Source organism: Archocentrus centrarchus, unplaced genomic scaffold (genome assembly GCF_007364275.1).
Source record: "Archocentrus centrarchus isolate MPI-CPG fArcCen1 unplaced genomic scaffold, fArcCen1 scaffold_26_ctg1, whole genome shotgun sequence".
Taxonomy (NCBI): Eukaryota; Metazoa; Chordata; class Actinopteri; order Cichliformes; family Cichlidae; genus Archocentrus; species Archocentrus centrarchus.
Window position 1 is genome coordinate 7562973 of NW_022060256.1, and position 12951 is coordinate 7575923.

Here is a 12951-nt window from a genome sequence, read left to right on the forward strand (position 1 = left end):
GGATAAAAATGGTAATTTAGAAATTGGTCTGTAATTTGAAAGAACATCAGGGTCAAGGTTCTTCTTCTTGATTAGAGGCTGTACAACTGCATGTTTAAAGGCAGCTGGAACACAACCAGATGCAAGCGCACTGTTAATCAGAGCGAGGATAGTTGGTCCCACTGAATCAAAAGCCTCTTTAAAAAGGCGAGAGGGAACACAGTCTGTGGGAGAGTTTACAGGTCTCATATTGTGAATCACCTCCTTTAGTGTGGAGAGTGTGACAGGCTCAAACTTTAACTTCAACTAGTAATGACGTCACAGATTTCTTAATTTAATTTCTTAAAATAAAATTTTAACTGTTAGAGGAAAAAATATTCAGAACCATCTCACAGATGTATCTTTGTATTCAGCTACTTTCAATACTGCTAATATTTATTTAGACCCTCTCTGATTGAGCTTTCTGAGTTAACATCAATAGTTACTTCCTCCAAACATCGACATGTCCATTAGACCCCATTCCTACTAGACTGCTCAAAGAAGTCCTACCGTTAATTGATGCTTCGATCTTAATATGCTCAATCTCTCTTTATTAATGGGCTACATACCACAGGCTTTAAAGGTGGCAATAATTAAACCATTACTTAAAAAGCCATCACTGACCCAGCTGTGTATCACAAATGTGAGTATACCCCTCACATTTCTGCAGATATTTAAGTATATCTTTTCATGGGACAACACTGACAAAATGACACAATGAAAAGTAGTCTGTGTGCAGCTTATATAACAGTGTAAATGTATTCTTTCCTCAAAATAACTCTGTATACAGCCATTAATGTCTAAACCAGCGGCAACAAACATGAGTACACCCCTAAGAGACTACACCCGTAAATGTCCAAATTGAGCACTGCTTGTCATTTCCCCTTCAAAAATGTCATGTGACTCATTAGTGTTACTAGGTCTCAGGTGTGCATAGGAAGCAGGTGTGTTCAATTTTGTAGTACAGCTCTCACACTCTCTCATACTGGTCACTGAAAGTTCCAACATGGCAAAGAACTCTCTGAGGATCTTAAAAGACGAATTGTTGCTCTACATGAAGACTGTTATATAAGCTGCACACAGACTAGGGTTTAATATTTTTCCCGAAAATGACATGAATCAAATCCCGGGAAAAGACGAGCCATTTCCCGGGAATCCCGGGAAAAAGGTTTTTTTTTTTTTTTAATTTTAATTAGGCCTTCTGTAGCCTGTGTTGGGCTTAACCTATTCTGATACTGTAGAGGTAGCTTTCCAGCTATGTCCTGTTATGCCCAGTAGGGGGTAACGTCGGCTTGATTAATGCAATAAAACCTACATCTGGACATTCGAGTGCTCGAGCTATGCGGTGTTGTATCGTTCCTCAACACTCCCTTAACAAATATAATTCGAATATTCCTGCATTGTACATGGAATTATACCAAGATATTTTACAACTGCTGGTGCAAAACAATACGGTTCATCTCCACAGCATTGATAAAGGCTCAGCCATGCTGTCGTGGGGACATCTGTTGCAATATATCTCCACCAGTGGAACGCTGTAATAGTCATTGAAAAGTTAACTACCGTACTACACTATAATATGACATAACACAGGGCCTTGAGTAATGCACTACGACTTGGTCATTGCCATTCTGGCAACAGCAAATTTATAACACCGTGTCTGAGGGTTAAAGTAGGTTCGCTGTGAATCGTCTTTTGAAAAACTGGCCAATCCTTATAGCCTAAAAAATATACATTTTACTCAACTCCATTTTAAAAGCGAAATATGTTAAAGCAATCTATTTCATGATACTTTCTTCACACATTAGGCCCGTATCCTAATTCATGATTGTTAGTAAGCGGCTGCAAACGAGGAAAAGAAACACTCGAAGTTAAACAGATATTTCTTTATTGTTCAGGGCAGGCATATTTTATAGGCTATATAATGCAATATAGTAATATATAATAATATAAAATTATATAATACAAAATACCTTAAGCTAAACACATTGCCTACGATTTCAACAAATTAAAGAGGAAAAAAGTACAACTGTGTAATACCTCTATTAAAACGCTTGAGATGAAGGCTGAAGCCTTAAACGGAGGCTGAATGTACCTGAAACTCCAAAGAGTAATGCTTTTCGCATTAAACGAACCCTTCTCTCTGTATTTCCTTAAATGTAACATTCTGAAGCTTTCTTTTCTTTCTGAAAGTCAAATCGACGTGCGCGACTTTTTTTCCCGGTTTCCCGTCTTAACGTTTCCCGGGAAACGGGAAATGGTTCTGATCACATTTCCCAGGAATCCCGGGTACCGCTATTAAACCCTAACACAGACTACTTTTCATTGTGTCAAAGTGTCATTTTGTCAGTGTTGTCCCATGAAAAAGATATACTTAAATATATGGAGACACGTGAGGGGTGTACTCACTTTTGTGATACACTGTAATTATAGGCCAATCTCCAACCTTTCTTTTCTCTCCAAAATCCTTGAAAGAGTAGTTGTAAAACAGCTAACTGATCATCTGCAGAGGAACGGTTTATTTGAAGAGTTTCAGTCAGGTTTCAGAATTCATCACAGTACAGAAACAGTACTGTAAAGGTCTTGAATAATCAGGCCCCATCTTATCTTAAAGACATTATAGTACCGTACCACCCAATAGAGCACTTCGCTCTCAGACTGCTGGCTTACTTGTGGTTCCTAGGATACTTAAAAGTAGAATGGGAGGCAGAGCCTTCAGCTTTCAGGCCCCTTTTCTGTGGAACCAGCTCCCAGCTTGGATTCAGGATACAGACCCTCTCTATTTTTAAGATTAGGATTAAAACTTTCCTTTATGATAAAGCTTAAAGTTAGGGCTGGATCAGGTGACCCTGAACCATCCCTTATTTACACTCCAATAGTTTTAAGCTGCGGTTTAGTTCCCATGATGCCCATGAGTAGTTTTTCTTCATTCACCTCTTTTCACTCTGTTTATACTTCAGTCTGCATTTAATCATTAATTGTTATTAATCTCTGGCTCTCTTCCACAGCATGTCTTTTCTCTCCCCTCCGCCCAACCAGTCACAGCAGATGACTGCCCCTCCCTGAGCCTGGTTCTGCTGGAGGTTTCTTCCTGTTAAAAGGGAGTTTTTCCTTCCCACTGTCGCCTAGTGCTGCTCACAGGGGGTCGTTTTGACTGATGTGTTTTCTCTGTATTATTGTAGGGTCTTTACCTTAAAATGTAAAGCGGCTTGCGGCAACTGTTTGTTGTGATTTGGTAAAAAAAACTGAATTGAACTGAATTAATCCTTTCCATCCTATTCACTCCCAATGAAGACCCCAGCATCTCCGGCTCGGCCTCCTGTCTTTGTGTCAGTGCCACCATGTCCAAACCATACATCATAGCAGGTCTCACTACCATCTTGCAAACTTTCCCTTTCACTTTTATTCCTGTCCTTCTGTCACAAATCGCCCCTGACACTCATCTCCACCCACTGCCTGCACTCTCTTCTTCACCTGTCTTTGGATGGTTGACCCCAGGTATTTAAACTCATCTACTTTTACTACTTCTCTTCTTTGCATCTTCACCTTTCCACCTGTCTCCCTCTGACTTTCATTCTTCTTCTCTCCAGAGCATACCTCCGCTTCTCCAGTCTATCTTCCACTTGCTCCCTAGTCTCACTACAGCTCACAATGTCCTCTGTAAACATCATCAGTCAACCTGTCTATCACCACTGCAAAGAAGAACAGGCTCAGAGCCGATCCCTGATCTATTCCCAACCCCACCTTGAACCCATAGGATTATAAGGAAATTTAATCATGTAAAATCTGGCGAGTTATAGGCAGCTGCAACTAACACGAATACAGTTAATTAATTAAACTTGATTTTAAAGCAATTTGGCCATTTTGCAGTTTCACTTTGTCTCTACAGGTGTTGGTGAAGGATCACCTGGACAAGCCAGTGAGAAATATTCAAGTCAGGCTTGTGGAGCGACAGCTCTTCAGACAGGGGAGGGACTCCGAGGACATGTCCTGTACCGAGAGCTCCACCAGCAGCTCGGATGGCCTCGCTTACTTCATCTGTAACATCCCTACTGATGGAGTCAGGGCTGTTCTTATGGTGGGTGGTAATGGTGGTTTACCAGCATCAGTCTGTTACTCACCATTCTCTTTCTCTCTCTGTTTCTCTCAGTATTTGTATGCATTCATTTATATCTTGGGAGAATACAGGTAAACATTGCTTCATTTAGTTAAAATACAACTTGTGTGGTGCAGTTTATGTTGGATCTCCAACCACAGTTAACCAGGAGACCATAGCACTGACTGTTCTTTTAACATGAGGCAGTCTAACACAAACATTACAGGAAACAAAGAAAAGCTCCCCAAACAGTAACTGAAACAACAACAACGACCAAAACGGGATAAGAACAACAAAAGAAAGGAAGTGTTACTCAGATCTCGTTTTCTGCATGTGCGACGTTTACTCATTATTTATGTTAGGTTGATTATGAAATGTTGCTCACAAAGTTTGTTTGAATTTTGTTGTTTGCTTGTAGTTTCTTATTTACATGTTGTTTACGTAGCATTGTTTGTTTGTTTTCTTATTTGCTTGGCTTCTTCTTCGTGTTGCTGCCTAGTTGTTTTTGTTTATTTGTGTTTTAACATGTAGTTGTTTACTGGATGTTTACTTGTGATGATGCTGTTTATTTGTTGATTGCATGATGTTTTTTTTACTTGTTTTGTGTTGCTGTCTTCTTCTTCATTTCTTATTGTTTACTTATTCTTGTATTCTTATTCTCAAGTTTACATTTCTTCTTATTCCTAACTTTTTGTTTAATTCTGTGTTGTTTAATTATTTTACCTGTCCTTTTCGTACGTCTGTTCAGTTGTTATGTTTACCTCTGTTTCTTGTTTGCTTTTAGTTGTTTAATTGTCTTTGTTTACTTGCTTTTCTTGGTGTTTTCATGTCTTCTTTGTGTACTTCTTTACTTGCCATTGTTTACCTTTTGTGTTTTTGTTGACACAGTTTCAGACAGAGGACTCCACCCTCCCAGCAGCCAGTCAGAGCAGTCTCAGTCTGACGTCAGTAGCTTATTACTCACCAAACCAGCGTTATCTCTACATTGACACCCCGCTGACCGGCCCCGGCCTCCGGGTGGGACAACTAGCAAGTCTTAGCGTGTACTCGGCCACGCCGTCCTACATTCCCATCAGAGCCATCAGTTACCTGGTGAGGAGAAGATGCCACCTGATGCTGATCTTTCTCCTGTTTGTATTATTTCTCATGACATCGTGCTGCATTTCCTCAGGTGATCTCTAAAGGGAAGGTGGTGCACTTTGGCAGTGAGAAGTTCCTCTCCACTGCTGATAACAAACAGAGATTGAACTTTCATGTGACTTCTGACATGGTGCCGTCCATCAGGCTGCTGGTCTACTACATCCTGTTTGGAGAAGGGACGTCTGAGCTGGTGGCTGACTCTGTGTGGCTGGATGTCAAAGACAAATGTGTCAACGGACTCCAGGTACAACAACATAAAGAAACCTGTGACCCTGTTCCAAAGTTTGCTGTATTGTATTGTGTTCAAACAGAGGGTCTAGCAAGGTAAACATACCTGAAACCAGACCTAGCCATGAAATAATGACAACAGATAATGACATCAGAAACATGAGAGACCCCAACACTGTGGGAAAATGGTTCAGGTGAGCGGAGAGGTGCTGTGGGGATGATGCACTAGGTGTGAGATGAAGTTAGTGCTCTAAAGACCTGTGTACCTGACTGGTTTGATGCTAATGTGTAAGGGTCTTCCCACGTGGATGAAAGGTTTGACTCGTTTGTCTTGATATTTGGAGGTGAAGAGGACCCAGAGTGCAGGAAGCAGGAGTCCAAAAAGACGGGTGCAAAGTAACCCAGGGGCAAAACTCAGAGCAGAGGCCAAAACAAAGAGCAAAGGGAGGAGTCTAACTGGGAAACAAGACACAGATGAGGTCCAGGAAGACACAATTAGTGACAGGTGCAAATAATCAGGGATGAACAGCCAATCACAAGGAGGAAGTACAACTAGAATGAGACACAGAAAACTACTCTTCAAAGTAAAACAGGAAATGACCAACTAATACTAAAACATGAAGGACAACATTAAACAAGAAGAAGTCAGGGACCAGGATACAGAAGACTCAAACACATGAATGAACAGAGGGAGCACAGACTGGGAGACACTGAGGAGACAAGAAGAAGAAGGAAAGCAGGACAAGGCCTACAATATAATGTTACTAAAGACTGAAACATATCATTAGGACGTGTGTAAAGTCAAAACACACAAGAATGAAAACCTTAAGATAAAAATGAACCAGTAACCAAAATATAAACACACAAGAAGAGCTGAAGCTCAGCATGACTGGAATTAAAGTGAAATCAAAAACCACACTAAACAACATGGCCAACCTAAAGCTAGCATATCACTTATCACTGGAATATGTTGGATTGGTGCAGCCCTAATGCTGAGTACAGGACGTATTAGAATCAGGTGAGACCACACAGCTGGCTTTACTGCACCTTAGCCAGGTGTTAGCTGTTAGTTGATGCCTGGCAGCTCAATGTTCTACATAACAGTGTTCAAACTGAATGCATTCATTAGAATTAGAATTTAGATTGAAATAAAGTTTATATTCTCATGTAATAATATTGTTTTATTATTACATTAATATAGCACGTGGGTCAGTTAGCTTTGCCCAAAAGTAGCTGGTAGAAACGTCCTCCAAAGAGCTACTTTTACTTTCTTACTTTGAGTAAATTTCAGAGCCTGTACTTTTACACTTTTACTTGAATAAAGAAGTTGAATACTTAACCTTTTACCAGAGTATTTTTAATACAAGTATCAGTACATCTGCTTAAGTACAGAATATACTGTACTTTTGCCACCTCTGCTCTGGTACATACTATAACTCTTTCTTTCCTATGAGCCAGTTCCAGGTGTGTGTAGCTTACATTTTTGTGTATTTTCTTAGATCACTGTCCTTTCCTACACATATTTTATTTTTGTACTTAGTTTTAAGGACCAAAATCATATAAGAAAATAAAAATAACCAATGTAAATTTTACAGCATATCTGTCATCAATACAAATATTTTTTCATATCGGTTTAATGCATGAAGGCATGAAGGATTAACAGATAATTTACTGTGTGTGTGTGTGTGTGTGTGTGTGTGTGTGTGTGTGTTAGACTGACCTATCTTTGAATAAAGTGCAGTACAAGCCTAAAGAAAACCTCCAGCTGAATGTCAGAGCCAGTGCGGATGGCCTCGTAGCTCTGTCCGCTGTCGACTCCGCCATCTTTACCCTACGACCCAACTACCAAGACCCTGTTTCCATGGTAACCCAGAAACCATCCCATTTTATCCATGGAAATTTGCTTTGCTTCATCATTTAAAAACAGATGCACCTAGAGCACGAAACAACAAACGATCATGTCATTTGTAGAGATTTTGTCTTGACATCGTTTTCTTCTTTTGAGAGACTGTCCTGAATGATATTTTCTCCCTCTGAGTTATTTACCACACGCTGAGATTTAACAGGATGTACGGTGGCCCGCAGGTTTTTCGTCACATTGAGCAGAGTGACCTGGGCTGCGGTGGAGGCGGCGGTAAAGACAGCGCAGATGTTTTCCGACTGGCCGGCCTCACCTTCATCACCAATGCCAACGCCGCACCCTCAACCAGCAGTACGTCAGTCAGCAAACAAATGAGTGAAGTAAGGCACTGTGGCAGCTTAAAACGCTCCATGGCTCACTTGCGGTTTGCGGTTAATGTGTTTCAGATCAGCTGTGTACTGCCGTCGTGCGTGCAAAACGAGCCCTGACTGAGGAGGAGAAAAAACAGATAGGTGAGACCGTACCACGATGTTTCTCGCTCAGGTGTTTCCCCCTGTGAATCGTACATCTGGAAGTGGATGCATGTTGTTACATGCTGATGCATGTTGTTTACAATCATACCTCAAACGTGAGGTATGATTGTAAACTTCTGGGAATTAATGACAAAAACTGTGTCTGATTAAAATTAGGCTGATCTTGCCTTCGAGGCCCTCTCCCTGTGAACCTCCTCCAGCACTGCCTCTCTCCCAATCCCTGGATGTCACATTGTAAGATTTCAGGGATTTAAAATGTTCCCACAGAGAAAATCATTTAGTATTTAACCAATCCCATGTCGATCATTAGACACTGGGCATCACTTAGTGACCATCTTTAAGTTACCTAGCATGGTTTGATAGCACGAGAAAGTGAAGCACGGGGATGATGTGCAAACTTGTGAGCCAGCTTGAAAACTCACTGTGATGCAACACTGCCAAATAAGACAGGATTCCCACAGAAGTGTTGCTTCAGTGCCTGATGGCAGCCATTCCTGTGTTTGGAGGGGGTATCTTTGCAATCTTTGTCATAGCAACAATAATCAATCATCACCAATTAAGCTAGCTGAGCTTCAGTTAGCAGCTTCCATGTTACTGACTTTGCTCATATATAACAGGCTGATCACATGCCTCTATGATCAGCTTCTCCTTCCTTTTGATGCTGACCAACATTAATCATGTTTGATTATTTACTCAGAAATGCCACTGATGTGACTGTTTGTTGTGATTTGGTGCTATTTAAATAAAATACAATTGAATTGAAACCTCACAAAATCTAACAAACGTCCACAGGATTAGCTACATTTAAAAAGAAAAAAATCCTGTTACTGACATGGACTGGGTAATGTGTTAGGAGTGAAAGGATGCCACACCTACAGGGGGCTGAATTCAAAGACACCTTGAAAATCAAAGTGAAAAAAAATGATGCATTAGGCTGGAACATTTAGCTGAAATTTTATTGCAGCAACTCAAAATGGTACTCGTTTGTATTTCTCCCACGTGCTTGTATGCATGCCTGTTAACGTTGGGGCTCCTAATGAGATGGACCAGGGCATCATTGAGCTCCTGGACAGTCTGAGGTGCAGCCTTGAGGTGTTGGATGGACCAAAATATAATGTCCCAGAGGTGTTCTGTTGGATTTAGTTCAGGAGAGTGTGGGGGGCCAGTCAGTGGTATCAATTCCTTCATCCTCCACAAGCTGCCTGCATACTCTGGCCACATGAGGCCGGGCATTGTCGTACACCAGGAGGGGCAGAGGGCAGCCGATGATCTTTTCAGCAGTCCTGGTGACCCTCTGCAGAGGGTCACACAGTACATCAGCAATTGCTCTATGAAGGATGAAGGATGATGAATGAATGAATGAATGTAGAAGAACACCTGCAGCTTCTCCTCCATGTGGTTCCTTCGCAGCAGTCGCAGGAAGTGGAGTCCCTTCTGGGCCTTCTTTTACCAGTGTGGGTCCTCAGAGATATGTTTCCTCAGGAGCCTGAAGGAGGCCACTCTCTCCACAAATACTCTGTTGATGGAAAGAGGAGCGAGCCTGACAATCTCTTTGGTCTTAGTGGTGTTCAGCTCCAGATTGGTTTTGATGCACCACCCTGCCAGCTCCTGTATCTCCTCCCTGTAGGCTGTTTTAATCACCCCCATGATCAGGCTGACCACCATGGTGTCATTGATGAACTAGTCAGTAGTGTTCGATGAGTGAATGGGGGCACAGTCGTACGTGTAAATGGCATACAGGAGGGGGCTAAGCATGCATCACTAGGGGGGAGTCAGGATCGAGGAGCAGAGCTGACCCACCTTAACAACCTGTGGTTGGTCAGGAAGTCTCTGATGAAGGATCAGATGTGGGGTAGGTCCAAGTCAGCCAACCTTTCCACCAGGGTGTCAGGGGTGAAGCTGTAATCAACAAACAGCATCCTGAAGTAGATTCCCAGGTGTTCCAGGGCTGTGTGGAGAGCAGTGGCATTGGCGACCTCCATGGACCAATTTGTCCTGTAAGACTGACTGGTGTGGGTCAAAGTTCAGGGGGAGGTGGGCTTTGAGGTCCTGGAGAACAAGCTTTTCTAAGCACTTAATAACTACAGACAATAGTCTTTTGTGGCTGTTTTCTTGGGTATTGGGATGATGGTGCTGCCTTTAGACAGAACAGGATATCAGCCATTGACAAGGATGTGTTGAATATCTCGATTAGTAAAACAGGAAATAATAAACAAAACACAACTAGAGATGGGATTCATATCAAACATGGTAGCAGAGAGGGTACGAGGATGGAGATGAGATGGAGGCAGGAACAGACTGAAGGAACAGAAAGCACCAGAAGACAAAACTCCAACTAAGAACCAAAGCTCAAAAAACCCATAAACACTAGAAGAGAAAAGCAATCAGAGCAGGCACCACAAACTCCAAACTGGAAGCAGATATAGCACTCAAACAGAAAAAAGAAACCAAACCACAAAAATATTAACCAAGAATCCCCCTCTGCTAGTTTCAAGCAAGAAACTGTTCATGGTTAGGTTTACAAAACAATTACAGCTTATTACTGTGAGTCTGAGCACTGTTTTACAACTTTACTATCTGTTTACACACACACACACACGCGCACGCACACACACACATACACATGTTCACCAGTGTGATTTCTGTATTTTGTTTGTAATGATTGTAGATGTAAAGTAAATGAAATGATGTCGTTCTGTCTGTCCAGCGGAGAGTTACGGTAGAACCGGCAAGCAGTGCTGTCAATATGGGATGAGGCGTGCTCCAACTTATACTTCCTGCCTTGATGAAGCTGAGACGTTTGTCCGCAAGAACAAAATTTTCCACAACACTCCGAGTTTTAGAGATCGCTGCAAGCAGGTCTTCCAAGAATGCTGTGAGGCTCTGCTGAACAGCTTGGGCCGTGAGAGCGTCATTGCACGAAGCGGTCAGTCTGGACTTTTCTTTGTTTACTGCATCACGCTCTGACAACACCAACATGACAACAGGTGACATCATTAAGGGAATAGAAGCTCATTTATGTACTATTATAATGTAATGCTCCACTTCTTCAGCACATATCTACATTATATTTGTAGAGTCAGACTGTTGACATTAAACAGCTCAATTACCTGTTAGCAGGTAATTGAGCTGCACTCAGGATTATACAGACAGCTGTATCTGACTGTGTCTGAGTGGATTTATTATGGTGAAGATCAGAGGAGGTGTAAGTTACCTCTCACTGTATCTTTGCAGCGTTAGTGTAGCTAAGTCCAGTGCTGTGGTAATGAAGTGCAGATCACTGTCACACTGTTGTTGTTGTACAGACATGGGTCCAGACTTTGACCTCGCTCCTTCCCTGGTGCGGAGCTACTTTCCCGAGAGCTGGATGTGGGAGGTGCAGCGCATCAGGTGACACAAAGCAAACACACCTCGGGAGCCTCATTTAAACAAATTGATTAAATGGACCTACTCTGCTTATTTCCAACTCCATCCATCCATCCATCCATCCATCCATCCATCCATCCATCCATCCATCCATCCATCCATCCATCCATCCATCCTCTTATCCTGTGCAAGGCCACCGGGGGGCTGGAGCCTGTCCCAGCTGTTATAGGGCAAAAGGCAGGGTACACCCTGTACAGGTCACCAGCCTGTCGCAGGGCTAACACAGAGACAGACAACCATTCACACCTATGGGCAATTTAGACTCACCAATTAATTCTATCAAAATAATCCTTCTTTGTCTGACACTGACCCTCAGCAGAGCACCTCAGCTCCACCTCTGTCTAAAACAAGCTGTTTTAACTCCTCTCCACCTTAAACTAGCTGTCTTTTGATTGGCTGCCCCCCACAAACAAATTTAAACAAAAGATGGGTGTTGCTTCTGAGATGACCACTTAACAATATATTTCCTTGATGATGTCATAAAGACCCAAGAGTAGAAAAAACTGTGGAAGTGAGTGTTAACAGCTGTCTAAAGCCTTAAAAGTTCATTCTCAGAATGTGTAACGTTTATTTTATTATGCTATATAGTCAAACTGACACATAATGATGTGTACATTTTATTCATGTACTGTCATGCAGAGCTATGCTTTGGCTTTAATCCCTGACTCATCTACTGTGGTAATACTGGATGTACAGTGGACACAACTGTCTCAAACAGCAAAACTGTCCATTTTGGAGTTTCTCTGTTGCCAGTCAGGAGACTTTGTTTGGCTACAGGCAGCAGAAACTCTGCAGACTGTGATTTGGCATCATCCACCTAAACAAGCAAGACCTTCCCCGAAAATCTTTTACTGTGCATGTTCTCCAGAGGTAAAGAGTCTGACCCACCTGGGTCAATAATCAGTTTTTCAGACATGGATCGAATTTAGTTCAAGGCTAAAAATAAAATTTCACTAAAGATCTCCACTGAAAATAGATTTTTGGGCCTAATCCATGTCTGGAAAATAAGACAGAGTTTAAATGGTTACATTATTAATGAATTTCCTTTAATTAAAGTTTTACACATGGTCCCATAACATGATTGTACCCTTAACTTTAAAAAAACAAACATATTTCCTGATTTTTCCCACATTAGTTGAGGTAAACTTTCCAATCACAAAAAAAAAAAGAAAAATGCTCCAGTGCCACACCTGGTGATGGTTAGGGATCAGAATTAGCTCCTCTCTCCTCAGTATGGAGTGTGGTGACTCTAAGTTCCTGTTTTTGTATTTCATGTCCTTAGTTCAGGGCAGCTGTTGGTCAGCAGGCCTCTACCGGACTCTCTCACCACCTGGCAGATAAAGGCCGTCGGCATGTTCCAGAATGGTGAGTTTCTTTTATTTACTGACATTTAACATCTTGTATTTTTGCTCTTCAGTCTTCCACACTGCAGCTGTAATAAATAAAGTTGTACTGAATGGTTCCTGATTGTCCGGCAGGTATGTGCGTTGCAGATCCCGTCCAGGTGTCGGTCAATCTGCCGGTCAGCGTGGACATCCCGCTGCCTTATCAGGTGGTCAGAGGAGAGCAGCTGGAGCTGACAGGCTCCGTGTACAACCAGCAGTACGACAGGATCAGGGTACCCATCACACCCACACCCAAATGCATAT

The 12951-nt window shown here is 42.1% G+C and overlaps 1 protein-coding gene across 1 annotated transcript in view; it reads left to right on the forward strand.

Moving 5' to 3' along the window:
* Positions 1–12951, forward strand: part of LOC115775917 (complement C5-like) — a 118730-nt gene that overhangs the window by 20373 nt on the left and 85406 nt on the right. Inside the window, exons 11-20 of the mRNA XM_030723436.1 lie at positions 3908–4096; positions 5003–5206; positions 5286–5498; positions 7197–7346; positions 7568–7694; positions 7790–7855; positions 10584–10802; positions 11182–11266; positions 12585–12667; positions 12781–12920. Of these exons, the coding sequence (XP_030579296.1) occupies positions 3908–4096; positions 5003–5206; positions 5286–5498; positions 7197–7346; positions 7568–7694; positions 7790–7855; positions 10584–10802; positions 11182–11266; positions 12585–12667; positions 12781–12920 (1476 nt within the window). The remainder of the gene's footprint in view (positions 1–3907; positions 4097–5002; positions 5207–5285; positions 5499–7196; positions 7347–7567; positions 7695–7789; positions 7856–10583; positions 10803–11181; positions 11267–12584; positions 12668–12780; positions 12921–12951) is intronic.